Raw genomic sequence first — 14508 nt, forward strand, 5'->3', positions numbered from 1 at the left:
ATCTGTATAATAGATGTATCTGTATGATATATTATAGATGTATCTGTATGATATATTTTAGATGTATCTGTATGATATATTTTAGATGTATCTGTATGATATATTATAGATGTATCTGTATGATATATTATAGATGTATCTGTATAATATATTTTAGATGTATCTGTGTAATGTATTTTAGATGTATCTGTATAATAGATGTATCTGTATGATATATTATAGATGTATCTGTATGATATATTTTAGATGTATCTGTGTAATATATTTTAGATGTATCTGTGTAATATATTTTAGATGTATCTGTATGATATATTATAGATGTATCTGTATGATATATTATAGATGTATCTGTATAATAGATGTATCTGTATGATATATTATAGATGTATCTGTATGATATATTATAGATGTATCTGTATGATATATTATAGATGTATCTGTATGATATATTATAGATGTATCTGTGTAATATATTATAGATGTATCCGTGTAATATATTATAGATGTATCTGTATGATATATTATAGATGTATCTGTATGATATATTGTAGATGTATCTGTATGATATATTTTAGATGTATCTGTATGATATATTATAGATGTATCTGTATGTTATATTGTAGATGTATCTGTATGATATATTATAGATGTATCTGTATGATATATTGTAGATGTATCCGTGTAATATATTATAGATGTATCCGTGTAATATATTATAGATGTATCTGTATGATATATTGTAGATGTATCTGTATGATATATTGTAGATGTATCTGTATGATATATTATAGATGTATCTGTATGATATATTTTAGATGTATCTGTATGATATATTATAGATGTATCTGTATGATATATTATAGATGTATCTGTGTAATATATTATAGATGTATCTGTGTAATATATTATAGATGTATCTGTATGATATATTGTAGATGTATCTGTATGATATATTATAGATGTATCTGTATGATATATTGTAGATGTATCTGTATGATATATTTTAGATGTATCTGTATGATATATTATAGATGTATCTGTATGTTATATTGTAGATGTATCTGGGTCTAAAAGGAGAAGAATGGTTAGTGGTAATTTGGTCTCAGGACAAACTAAATATCTGGAATTATATTGTAAGGTAAATATCATCTTCTTTACTAAAAATATAAAGATAAAAAAAGGTATGTTCTGAATTGGTGGCGGTAAAGTTAGGAAAATATTTCATTATTTTAGTGAGGTTTATTAAGATTGAAGGATCATTTTGGAGGCACAGTGGTAATTGAAAACATTTGCTCTTAAACAATTAAATTGTAGCCCTTTACAAAAGTCTGGATGAAGTTTCTATAGATCTTTTTATTAGTTTTGATTTGTTTTCTTTTCAGGATTTCCAGATACATACGTTTGGATTTAAATTTACTTCAAAGGATCAAGCTAAGTCAGTGAGTAAATTTTTGTAAGGATTTCTAATGCTATTTGTTATCTTAAGTAATTTGTTGGAATTCTGTAATAAGTTACTATTCAAGGAACACTTTAATGCTTGAAGCAGATATTTGACTATGTTTCATATTTCCAAAATATGATATTAAGCAGTCACATGTTCTAAAAACTAAAGCAAAAATTGAAATATGAATCATAATGGCTAACATATTGTATTTTTTTAGATTATGAATACATTAATACATCATACTGTACCAACTAGAGCTGATCTATTATTTGCTTATGATTTTGGTGATAATCTTCAAGATGATAGTAAGTCTATGTAGAGATATCTTACAATTCTATAGTTATATGCTTAGTTAGTTAGTGAAATGCTATATATCATAATTTAAGGGTAACCTAAGTCTACAATTGTGTTATTTATTGGGGATCAAGTCTGCAATTCATGTGATGTCTTTATCATATTCCTTTTGGGGCATATTTTACATTATATTGCATTAGGAACACCATTTGCCACACTTCACTGGGTTTTCCATTTTCAATTCTACCCTAACTCTGACTATGTTTGAAATTTAATCTTGTTATTTTGTAGCATATGGTTCAGTTGATGGTTCTGTACCAGAGTTTACTCAGAGATCAGATTGGGATCAAGAAATAAAACGTCTAAATTGTAATTTAGGCTGGAGAGTTACTGATGTTAATACTAACTTCGTTATGAGCACAAGGTATATTACCGGTATATTAGATCAATATCAACTAGACAGGACTGGATATTATTATTCTATACTCAAAATGATATAAAAATAATATCTCATAATAATTTATTATTTAATTTAAAAATTGTGTATACTGCCCCTTTAATGGAGAGGATAAAAAAAAAAAGAACCATCTGACTGTTTCAATGATTTTCTCCATTTTTTTGAACCTTTGGATTGCATTTTGGAATTTTAGAGAGGTGGTTTGGTTTTCTCCTTGTGATTAAGGACACTTGTTTGATTATTTCAGTTTACCAGAATATTTTATTGTTCCGTCACAATGTTTAAATAATGATTTAGAACAAGTTGCTGCTCAATTTCCTGGTGGAAGATTACCTGTAAGTATTCTTCACTCCTGGTCAGTAAGCTTTACTTTTACTCCATGACCCCCATTGTTGAGGAGTTCAGGGTGTAGGTTTTGTTTCATAGTACTGCATTTGTCAGAACTTTTGTAAGACGCAAATCACACATATTGAAGGTTTTGGACAATGTCTTTGTCGTTGTATAAAGATATGGTGCATATCAAATTTTATTGAAATTACATAATTCGTTGATGTAACTTATAATAGGTTTGGTGTTTCACCTATAAAAATGGTATTAGTTTATGTAGAATGTCTCAGTTACAACAAGAGTCAGAATTTAAAATATATGAAGTCAGGTATGTACTGGCAGATTTCTTCATAATTCAATATATTCAATGAAGAATTGACAGGGGCCTTTCATCAAAATCCTTATTAATAATTGTTATGATGAATTCTTTACAGATTATGTTGTTATGTAGATAATGACATGATCTTTGAGTTTTTAATTGATAATAAGAAAACAGCAGTTTTGGATTAGGGTGGAATATAAACCATTATGAGAAATGTAACCAAAATTCAACTCAATGTAATAAAAGGTGTGTTATTTTTAGAATGATAAGTGCAATAAAACAGTCAGGTACGAGTAAAAATGAGCCAGAAATTATAGATTTATCTCGATGCTGTCCAACAATACGTGATATTCAACAGAGTTATGAGAAATTAAAAGAGTTATGTATGACAGGTAAGCTGGGTATTGTCTTTTATTTATAGAAATTTTATAGTGCTTTTTACACTTAATAATATAACTCCTTGGTACAGGTAGGCCATACTTTAGTCTCAGAAACTGGATTATTTTATCTGAACTAATCAGAAATATTGTTCACAGCTCACTGTTGAAATTTGAGTCTTCAAATCCACGTTTGTCCAGAATTGAATGTTAAAATGACGACTTGTCAATATAAGATACTCTGTGATATTTAGAAAAGACATATATAGAAGTGAGTAAAATTCACTGCTGACTGTTCATATTCCTCAAATAAAATTGCACACAGCAGCATAACCAGATACATTTAAAGAATTGTCTTGATTGGCCAGCCATTAAAGTTAAAGATACATATGACTCATTATTATGAGACTAGCAAACCAAGACTACTGTGATTTATGAATAATTATCCAGTCTAAAATAAATGAATAAAACTGTTGATACTTTGAAAACTTTTATTGTAGTGTCATTGAAAGAGTTTGAGATCAATGATTTATCATGGTATGGTAATCTAGAGAGTACGCAATGGTTAATTATTATAGCTAAATGTTTACAAACCACGGACGAAGTTATTAAGTTGATGGTAAAGAAACAAACAGATGTGGTGCTTAAAGGTAAGGAAAGAGAGGAAAGAAACAACTATATTTTACAAGGATGACAAATCTTGACCAAACCTCATGTTATATTGATCTTTACCAGATTATCCATACCCAAGTAAGAGTGAAGGTCACTTATTCAAGATCATCAGACTTTCACACGCTATCAGAGATTAGAACCAATGACCACCATTATCACTATATGTTAAAAGAAATAAAGTATAATTGTTTTACAAGGATATCATGGAGGATCCTATCCACCAGCTGGTCACATACCAAACTACTTGGCGTTAACCTTCCCAGATTATCCATACCCATGAACAGCTGGGTCGACTAGAAGCTATGATATATCCTTTATATTTGTAGAAGAGAAAAGTTTAGACATATCTTGTGTGATATCAAGTTTAGTTCAAATTTGTCTGGACCCATTTTTTCGAACCATGAATGGCTTCCAACAGTTGATTCAGAGAGAATGGGTAGCAATGGGTCATCCGTTTCAACTGAGACATAAGTTTGTGGCATCTAATGAAATGGAGCAGGTAGTAGATATATTTATTGCTAATTTACTAACTAATTGATATTTTCAATTGAAATGCTCAGACATCCCTATGTATATCATGGAACTCCAAACATAAATATTTTTTTTGTTGGTATAATTTCCTAGTTTGAGTCCTTAGAATTATGAAATGTCCTCCAAGCTTTTACATGAAGAAACACCTCTATTTCTCACCAATTCAGAAATTTCTGCTTCCAGGCTCCAGTGTTCCTGATATTCTTAGACTGTGTCTGGCAACTGATGAACCAATTTCCTTCCTACTTCGCCTTTACAGAGACTTATTTAACCACGCTATGGGACAGTGTTCATTTAGGACTCTTCAAAACATTCCTTTTTGATAACCTTCATCAACAGAGAAAGTTTCTACGTGAAGGTCGAAAACTACGCCATATTAATTTACCGTCAGTGTGGAACTGGTCTACCCAATTTAATGATAGTGATATGAAACTTTTTAATAACCCTTTATATAATATTAAAACGTTATCAATTCCTGTAGAAGGGCAGAATGGTGTGACTTTGGCGCCACCAGAGTCCGTGCTACGAGACAATATATATAGACGACAGTTACATGGTTTATACAAGGCAGATATACCATTGTTTGCAAAGACTGAGGAGACAATCCGACCACAATATACGGCAGCCATGATTAAACTATGGAATCAATGTTATTTAAGGTGGAACGTCCCGGCAGAAATTATTGGTGGCGGCAATCCATCACAATACCTACAGCAATGTCTGTTAGTCGAAGAGATCATTTATCTACAAGATACAGTTTTAAGACTGGAGAAAAAACAGTCGCGTAAAATGCGACCAAAAAGTGACCTTATTTTTAGTTATGATGAACCCCAATCTCCATCATTCCTGGATTCTACTTTCCTTACTTCTTCCTTTCCGTTCTCCCCAACTGCATCCTCCAAATCATCAATGAATTGTCCCCCTTTGTCCAGTTATTTACAATATAGCACTATAGAATATGATTATACAGACGCCGTTGAATAATGAGTTAAAAAAATTTTATTTAATGATTGCAGAATGGTTTTATTTAATGATTGTTGATTAACTTTTATCTTAACTCCTGTCCTTATATATCAAGTTCAATATACAATAGCACTTGAAAAAATGCATTTATGCATTTGAATAATTAGTAGTTGAGGTTGAGTAATTTTGATATTTTAATATCATAAGGGCAAAATGTTTGTATCAAATTTTAATTTCTTGGTGAATATAAAAAGTAATAAAATTTTATATTGTTTTGTAGTGAATGAACATTGAGTTTTATCATGATAACAAAGTCTTTTGAATGTTCAGAATAGAATTTCAATGTTTTTTGTTTTATTTTGAGTAATTCAGACCTGGTTGAAAGACATTATTTTCAGATTCTTTCTTTTAAATAGGGATCAAGTGATTGCTAGAAAGTGCTAAGGTATTTTATGCGATATAGATGTAGATAGAGGTTTGATAAAGATAATCAAACATTTGTGTACATCTTGGACCATTTTAAAACAAAAATACACAATCCACTGTTTTTCTTGTAGGTATTTTAAGTAGTAATGGACACTATAAATCTAACTTAAACTGTGTCTTCTAACTATTATCTATTTACCTAATAATTACATGGACCATTCATGTTTTGAATCATCCCCGCAATGTCTAGTTATTACGCTGTATTTCATATCTCAAATAGCCACTTTTCATGCATCTCACAATGCAGCAATTTGATTGGATTGTACGCGGGCGAATACAGCCAATCAATGCTCTTGACATATAGACTGTTATAGTCAAGGTATTAGATATAGTTTGTAATAGCTTGATATTGTGAAGTTGTACAACAATATTATAGTCTGACTATAGCTGTGGTAGTATATCATAGCAATATATATGTATAGATTGTATATTTTGTAATCCATTGTATTATTTACGACATAATTTATTTTCATAATCATTCTCTAAATCAACCTTTATCTGATGATCCTATTTCTAAAATTACCTTTTAAGATTGACAAATATGGGTTAAAGCCAACCCAGTTTGACTGAAACCTTTCACTTATTTTACTCTACATGGATTTTTAAGTCCTTCTTTTAACTCCTGTTTGGTTGTTCAATTTTTTTTAGTGCTACGTATTTTAATTGTGAAGTATTAAGATGAACTCTTCATGCTTAAGGTGTTCTACCTTTTGGAATCATTCTCTATTATAAAAAAGAATAGGCTTGTTTGTGTTGAAAAAAAGTCATGCCACTGAAACTGAATAAGATTTTATTTTCAAGGTGAGCCTTCAGTTCACCACTTTTTAAATATATAGGCTTAAGAAAAGGGTGTCTGTCGTAGGGATAAACAATATATATGGAGCAACTCACATGCTCATATAGGCATTAATATTTTAAATAGAATATCTATAGTAGTTGTGGAAGATATTTATTTATAACCAGGGCAATTTTATTAGCCTAACCAGGAGCAGAAAAGTAGAAAATAAAACTTCAAGTAGTGTTTCAATGCTTGTTTTTCGTGTATGGAACATAAATCTGTTCAAAGTAGGCTATGTTATAATTTTGATAAATTTATGTTTTTTTTATGCAAGATTTTATCCCCACTGTAAGAATATTTAAAAGAGATATAAATATTACGTGAGAGTATATAAATATCTATTCTTTGTTAATTATATTATATATTGTTATACACCTCTTATACTGTCAATAAATACATTCAAATTATTTATTTTACCTTGTCTATCAGCTGGTCCGTGGCCAAACCTCTTGGCATTGATCTTTCCTATTCGGAATACTAAAATGTTTGCCTTATCAGCTGTACTCAATAATGTTCACAAGAGAATGAAGATATTTCAGACTGCTACAATATGCTTAGCTGTATATTTAGTGTGAGCTGGTAAAACAGATGAGACAAATATATTAATTACACTGTATCAGATTTGCCAGAACCTAAAATGATCAGTTTGGAGAATGAACAGACTAGGGAGAAGACAAAATATGTCCACAATTAAACTTGACACATATATATAGAACATTTAGAGTAGAAAATAATGAGTTTAATATTAGCCTGTAATTAACGAATATCAACAAATAATTAGTAGAGTATGAAATAGATTTGTTGGTTGACGATGGAATGAATACTAATGATATTACAAAACACAATCAACTTCAATAATTCAAATGATAACCCTAAACTCTTAGAGAACAAAATTCTATAACACTAACATTTAACAATATGACCTATGGAAGAAGTTAGAATGATTGAATTAAATCTATAACATGATTTTTTGTTAATGGTTGATTGGAAGTATCATATTTAAAATTAAATGAATGAATAAGACCAGAAATAAAAATTATAATATAACTATCTTGTTCTTCAGTATTAACAACATTCTTCTACTACTAGCACTAAATCTCTATCACATTATATCTTTACATTCTCTTGATTGCAGCATCTATATCTTCCATGTGGTCTTTTAAAGCAGCCCATTGTTCCAAAGACAAAGAGATTCCTGGAATTATGGATAGATCTAAGTGTAATGTTATAAAACAATCAGTGCTATATGTCTTACGCTTTAGTACCAAGTTGTACTTAGAAGACTGGTACTGTTGTACAGAGAGAGCCCCCTTTGTCCACCAATTTATGCGCTTGCTCGTTAATCCAGGTCACAATAGTACCTTTTTATTTTTCACCTACATTTTCCACTAACAATGAAGAAGCTTCTTGTCATTGATGTGGAAATAAATCTAGGAAATTTGTTAAAAAGGCAGAGCATATTCAAGCGTATTGACTCCCTTATTTACCACTGACAATGCCCTGCAAGACAGTCTTGATAGAGAAAAACATGTTAATTGTTCTGTATTTGCCTACCTTTTTTACCAGGTCTCATTTCACCATCAGCATCATAATATTCTCTTATACCAACCATAACTTTACCACGAAACTCACTAACAGATACATATCTCATTCTAGCTAACTGAAATACATGTCATAAACTCACTAACAGATACATATCTCATTCTAGCTAACTGAAATACATGTCATAAACTCACTAACAGATACATATCTCATTCTAGCTAACTGAAATACATGTTATAAACTCACTAACAGATACATATCTCATTCTAGCTAACTGAAATACATGTTATAAACTCACTAACAGATACATATCTCATTCTAGCTAACTGAAATACATGTTATAAACTCACTAACAGATACATATCTCATTCTAGCTAACTGAAATACATGTTATAAACTCACTAACAGATACATATCTCATTCTAGCTAACTGAAATACATCACAATATTAGGCTAATGAAGATGGTCAATGCCATACAATATGCAATGAGAGATCAGCATTAGCCTAACCCTTTTCTATTTCCAACTGTCAAGGGACAATTAAGATGCACAGCCTGTAGCTAATGGGTCCTTGGGTTTTGTCCTGTCCAGACGCCTCCAAAACTACAATCATTTGTTTTTCGTTTATTTGGTTATGTAGTTGTAACAGTTAAAGGAAATGTTAAACAGTTTTCTAAATTTTTAATGTGTACTATGGAAACTGATAGCATCAAGTTGCACTATTTCAATTTTCAATCAAGACATCCTGTGGTTTCAGCAATTCCACTAAAACTAAGTGTTTGATGACATAACAAATCATGCGGTGCCTTAAAAGCTATAAGATACAACAATCTTTTGCTTAAGCTACCAAAATTTGGAAAAGCTAAAGGTAACTGCCAATGCTAGTACAGCAAAAACCTCACAATCAATCTATACCTCACCATGTTAATTCTCTATCATACCTGCCACATATTTTCATCTCCAGATTTTGATGAGGCACCTTTACTTTTACTTTCAGATTTCTTCTCTTCTTTTTCTTTTTTCTCCTTTTCTTTCTTTTCTTTGTCTTTCTGTTCTTTTTCTAACTTTCTTTTTTTACTTTTAGCTTTTCTCCTCTATAAAATATTTTATCATTCAGCACTAAAGGTATTATATATACTTGAAATTCATCCTACTTTTTTGGTGCATTGAAGGACCTCAGAACCCTTTCTGAATTTAGAGGGCACAAGTCATGGTGGGGAATTAGTGGGGGCCTTATTTTTACCCTAAATACCGTACTGATAAGAGACTGCAAATTTCATATCTATATAAAATTATGATGTCATCATAAATTTTATAGGTTCATCTACAACAAGATGGCTTACAATGCTCATAAACCAAAAGTTCTACCCATTTTCAAATAAGTTGTCCTGCAAGCAATTCCATATTCCAGGAGAATAAGATAAGGTCTTGTCAATAAACAATATAAATTGATTACAAACATCTTTATTTATTAATAAACAACTAAAATACTCATAAAATATACTTTAAATTCAACAATCTCAATATATTTCACACTCTACTAAACATAGCTTATCTTCAAATATTACCACTAGACTGATATATTCTATAGTTAGTCCAAGAAATAATTTTAAAGACTAGCAGATATGAATTTGAAAATACTATATTTTTCCATTGAACACTAAATATGTGGTTTTCTCATGGTTTAAACACTACTTGATTGGGAATGATCTTTATACTGTAGTTTATCACATAATCTGTGAGCAATCATTCTACATAAATTAATCTAAATTCTTAACTAAAATATACTCATGTTAGTAGCTAACTGTATAATATAAGTGGTGCACTATGACATGATGAATATAAGGTGGAGCTACTAACTATTTATAAGCTAGAAGGTGATAATATTTTGTTAAATTAATATTAAATTCATCATTAACAATTGCTAAAGATTTCTTAATAGTTTATAATTTAACAGTGACAGCTTCTAATAATTTAATATAATGAAATAATTTATCTTTCGTATCAAAATCACTCTGTAAGCCTAAAATACGTAAATTACCAGCTGTATAGGATTCTAGAATACCTAATTTAGAAAACGATTTTACACAAACTTTTAAAGAATCCAAGGCACAGCTTTCATTATATTCTAATTTTGATCCTCGGGCTTGGGATTTAGCAAAATGATTCAAATGTTTGATAAAATCGTCTTCTGCCAATTCAGTTTTTAATGATACATCAATATATTTAGCTGTTGTTAGATACGACTCACAGCAAGATGCCAAAACTGACAGCAAAAATTTCATTTTCTGTTGAATATCTTCCCGGGTTAGATTAAGTTTGAATTTCTGCGGTACTGGTGCTTCGTATCCGAAATCGTACTCCTCATCATCTTCATCAGCCCATGATACAGCAGCAGACAAATTTCTGCTCCAATTTCTGTCACTTTCGTTCAGCATTTCTCCAAACCCTGTGTCTTGGTACAATATTTCTGATATCATGAGCTTTTCCAAGATGTCTGACAACTCTTCCATTAAGTTTTTACAGGGTGGTATGAAAATGAATTCCTGAGAAAGAATATTGCAAATTTCTGCTGCAGTTTCAATAATCTCTTCTTTAGTGACTTCAATTTCACCACTCGACTTAGTTTTAGGGTTTTTCGATACATACACTATCGCTATGGCAACAATACTCTCCATCAAGAATACAGAAATCACGTTATTTCCATAGTATGCTAATTCAAACACATGAGGTAAATTTAAATTAGGTTTCACCATTAGAATATTTTGATTTTTAGAATCCATTTCAACACTGGTCAGTTTGGATCCCAGCAGACCCACGGCATTGTGGATTGCATCAGACATATCTCCACTGAATCCAATATCACGACCATGTTCCCGAATTTCCTTCACCAGAATTTTCATACTTAACGATAATTCATTAATATTCGCACCATTTCTATACTTGGTCAACAGTAGGAAACAAACTAAATGCGTACTCATCAAAGCTGTGCATTGCGTTGCCGTATGAACGATGTGCTTCCCAAGATTCTCAACTATTCCACGATCTAGGTCTGGTGATGCACAAATTGCAGAAGTAAGATTTGGGTAAGATGAAGTCATGTTTGGTGGTGAATCTGGTGTAACATCAATACACGTTGAGTCTCCATCTGATCTTTTATGAACATCTAAAAATTCCTTCAATGAGAAGGGTTGAGCGAAGTCCATACGTACACTTCCATAATCACTTATAAAAACATTAATAATGGCTTTCACTGCTCTAAAAAATGATTCAGAAACTTTGGGAAGTCCCATTTGTTCCCGACAGAAATTACCATCTATCAGTTTATCATAGCTGATACTAACAGGTACGATATAGGCATCTGGTATGTGTCCCTTAACACAGGTCTCGGCAACTACAGACAATAACCCACCCTTCGGTAACGTGCTCTTTCCTGAGCGACTACGTCCACCTTCCACAAAGAACTCCAGAGCTTCTCCTTGTTTTAATAATTCTTCTACGTAAGTATGCAGCAATGTTCTATAAATAATGTCTTTTTCACCAGGCACTTTATCCAATCTACGTCGAATAAAAAATCCACCAAATTTACGGAGTAATTTATTAAAAAAGGCAATGTCAAGGTTATCACCAGCGGCAACATAAGGTATACGAACATTGTAGTTATAAACTAAGAAAGATATCAGTATATAATCTAAATGGCTTCTATGTAAAGGGAGATAAATAACAGGTATTTTTTTAGACGCAGCTTCCTGTAGCATCAAAATCTGTCCTCTGTGAACAATGAGCTTTTTGAGAAATAACGACAACACTGAATGTAAAAACCAAAATGTCAACCGTAAAATCCACGCTCCAGTACTGGCCTTCATTTTGATCAAAGTTTTCTTGGCTCCCTTTATAATTGATTCTTGGATTGCTCGAGTGTCTTTTCCAGCATTCCTAGAATAAGTGATGACGGATGTTTTTTGAATTGCTTCAAGCACGCGATTGTTCGTAAATACAGCTATTGACACATCAGGATAATGGTGTTGATGATTCATTTGAAAAGTTCTGGTCAAAATTGGAAAACGTCTTTGAATCCAGCCAGAATCTCGGAGAAACGGTTTTAAATCAAAAATATTGTGAAGGCCGTTTTGATTGAATATATCAACAGTTGCCGTCTGTTTACTAATTGGTAGACAGGAACAACACAATCCCATAAAAGGGCGTATAGTTTGGATGTCTTTTGCTAGCACCATTGGTGTAGATTTGAAAGATGCTATTGAATTCACATTAAATGTTGTGGTGTCGTCTAATTTGAGTCTTTCTCGTTTCCTAGGAATGGGTCTCCCCGGGGGTGGGGCTGGTATGGACACGGGCAGGTCTCTCGTCATTTTGGATCTGTTTGACATTCAATACAACTTCTAACTTCAATTTGATGAATTATTTGGCATTTTGTCCATCTACCAACTACACTTCACAAACTATTTCCATTTCAACTTCTAAACTATTTCAACTTTTTTTTTTCATTCATTCAGCCATCTTTTTCAATAAATTTCATCTATTTCTGCCATAATGTCTGGAAATATAGTAGAAAAGTCTTTCAGTTTCTTGATACACATTATCACATCTTCTGACTTCAAATTTCCAAAATCCAACCATGAATCAAAATAATTTCAAGTCAGGCTTTAGTTTTAGAATATTTATTATCAAAAAAATTAACTACTACATCCAAATTATGTCACATTTTATCTTTAAAAAGATAATGATAAAATAATAATTGATATCACCAAGGTCAACAACCAAGATATTATACCTGTCAAAATATACATGTCAAAAGCTATAACTGATCTTGATACATGTACAAAGTCTGGACGCTCTCTTGAATCCTTTCAAAACAAGGTTCAATAATGGTATCAGATGTAAACATGGGAGAAGATCTGGGAAATGAAATAAGCGATGATTTAAAGCATTTGATTTATCATGGGAAATGGTGATATCTTTCTCAAACCAATTCAGTTCAATAAAAGCAATCACAGTACAACCCTGTAAATTTTAGATTAGCTTTAAGATCTACACTAAATTTTGAAAGTTGGAAATCCTCAAAGAAAAGATTACTTCAACATAATGGTCAGAAAAAGAGGTAGAAATCACTAGGCCAATAGTAACAACACCAGATCACACTAATGTCACTGCATCTAGCCGGTATATCTTGGTTGATACAGAATTAAAACATTGATATCAAACTAACCTCAGCCTCCGAATCAGATCCAGAGTCTTCAGATGTTGTAATAAATTCTTTTGAATTTGGCATCTTAACTTGGTCTATATTTCTAACTTCTTATTCTCAATAGACCTACAAGTACAATTCAGATTTAAATGACATATAAGGATGAGAATTATATATCTATTACAAAAATCCACAGTCATACTGTTTTTTACTAAGGACCTACATAATTTATTTGATGAGTAATGGAACTATTTTGTGTTTTTGTTTGATCTAAAATTTACAATAGGTTATGTCCGACTATGTTAGTATGTACCTATCATTTCTTTCTCTTCCCTGTCAAAGGTTTAAGAATAATTTCTGCACCATACACAGTGTCCTAGTGGCCCTGCTTTAAGCTTCGGCCTGTGACAGTGCTAGTGCCACTGACAGGATCCTCTAGTAGAGCCAGCAAGTGTTTTAACACACTCAACTACTTTGATTGCCACAGTAGGCTACGTAGTAGTAGGCTAGCCAAATGGATGAATAATATTGATGAGGATGAGGGTAAGATAAATGAATTGATGTTTATTCCTGCTCTTGAAATACATTCAACTCAATAATGCTGTCAAAAACACAACAGAAAATCATGGACGAAGCGGTCAAGTTGATAATCGGTGTAGGCTATGCATAAGGCTCTTAGTTATATCATTTATTTAAGAATTTGAGAAACCATGCTCAACCTTAGCTAGCCTGTTTTTTCAATTAATAACAGCGTGTTTCAAGTTCACGAAGAGAGCGCCACTATTTAGTAAATAAGAGTTATCTTTCTTGAAAATCTGAAATTTAAAGCTATCATGTTTACATAAAAATTATCTTTGTAATTCATTTTTTCTTCATTAGTTATAATATTTCTACCTTCTGATGAAAGAAGCTTGTAAATTCATATTATTGAGAGACAATACTTTGATATCATAGATTTAGATTAGTTTTTCAATATTATCTTTCAACATCTAAATAAAGTATTGTCAATTTTTGTGACGTCATGGCAGCTTTAAAAAATTCCATTTTAG

General features: G+C 31.4%; 3 protein-coding genes across 3 annotated transcripts; 1 reads left to right on the forward strand and 2 right to left on the reverse strand.

The window, feature by feature from the left end:
• Positions 1-2049: 2049 nt before the first annotated feature.
• Positions 2050-5408, forward strand: LOTGIDRAFT_112478 (hypothetical protein; the record flags this gene model as incomplete). The annotated part of the gene is made up of 7 exons (XM_009050594.1): positions 2050-2162; positions 2443-2530; positions 2762-2850; positions 3106-3236; positions 3722-3871; positions 4223-4395; positions 4608-5408. Coding segments are annotated over 7 exons (1545 nt in total), but the record flags the coding sequence as incomplete, so codon positions are not given.
• A 2418-nt stretch (positions 5409-7826) lies between these two features.
• LOTGIDRAFT_112486 (hypothetical protein) lies at positions 7827-8383 on the reverse strand (the record flags this gene model as incomplete). Its single annotated transcript, XM_009050595.1, has 2 exons — positions 7827-7906; positions 8266-8383. Coding segments are annotated over 2 exons (198 nt in total), but the record flags the coding sequence as incomplete, so codon positions are not given.
• Positions 8384-10196: 1813 nt separating this feature from the next.
• Positions 10197-12488, reverse strand: LOTGIDRAFT_112564 (hypothetical protein; the record flags this gene model as incomplete). Its single annotated transcript, XM_009050596.1, has 1 exon — positions 10197-12488. One exon carries the CDS (start codon positions 12486-12488, stop codon positions 10197-10199), a length of 2292 nt encoding a protein of 763 aa, XP_009048844.1.
• Between the last annotated feature and the right edge of the window lie 2020 nt (positions 12489-14508).

The sequence above is a fragment of the Lottia gigantea genome, assembly GCF_000327385.1.
Source record: "Lottia gigantea unplaced genomic scaffold LOTGIsca_15, whole genome shotgun sequence".
Lineage (NCBI taxonomy): Eukaryota > Metazoa > Mollusca > Gastropoda > Lottiidae > Lottia > Lottia gigantea.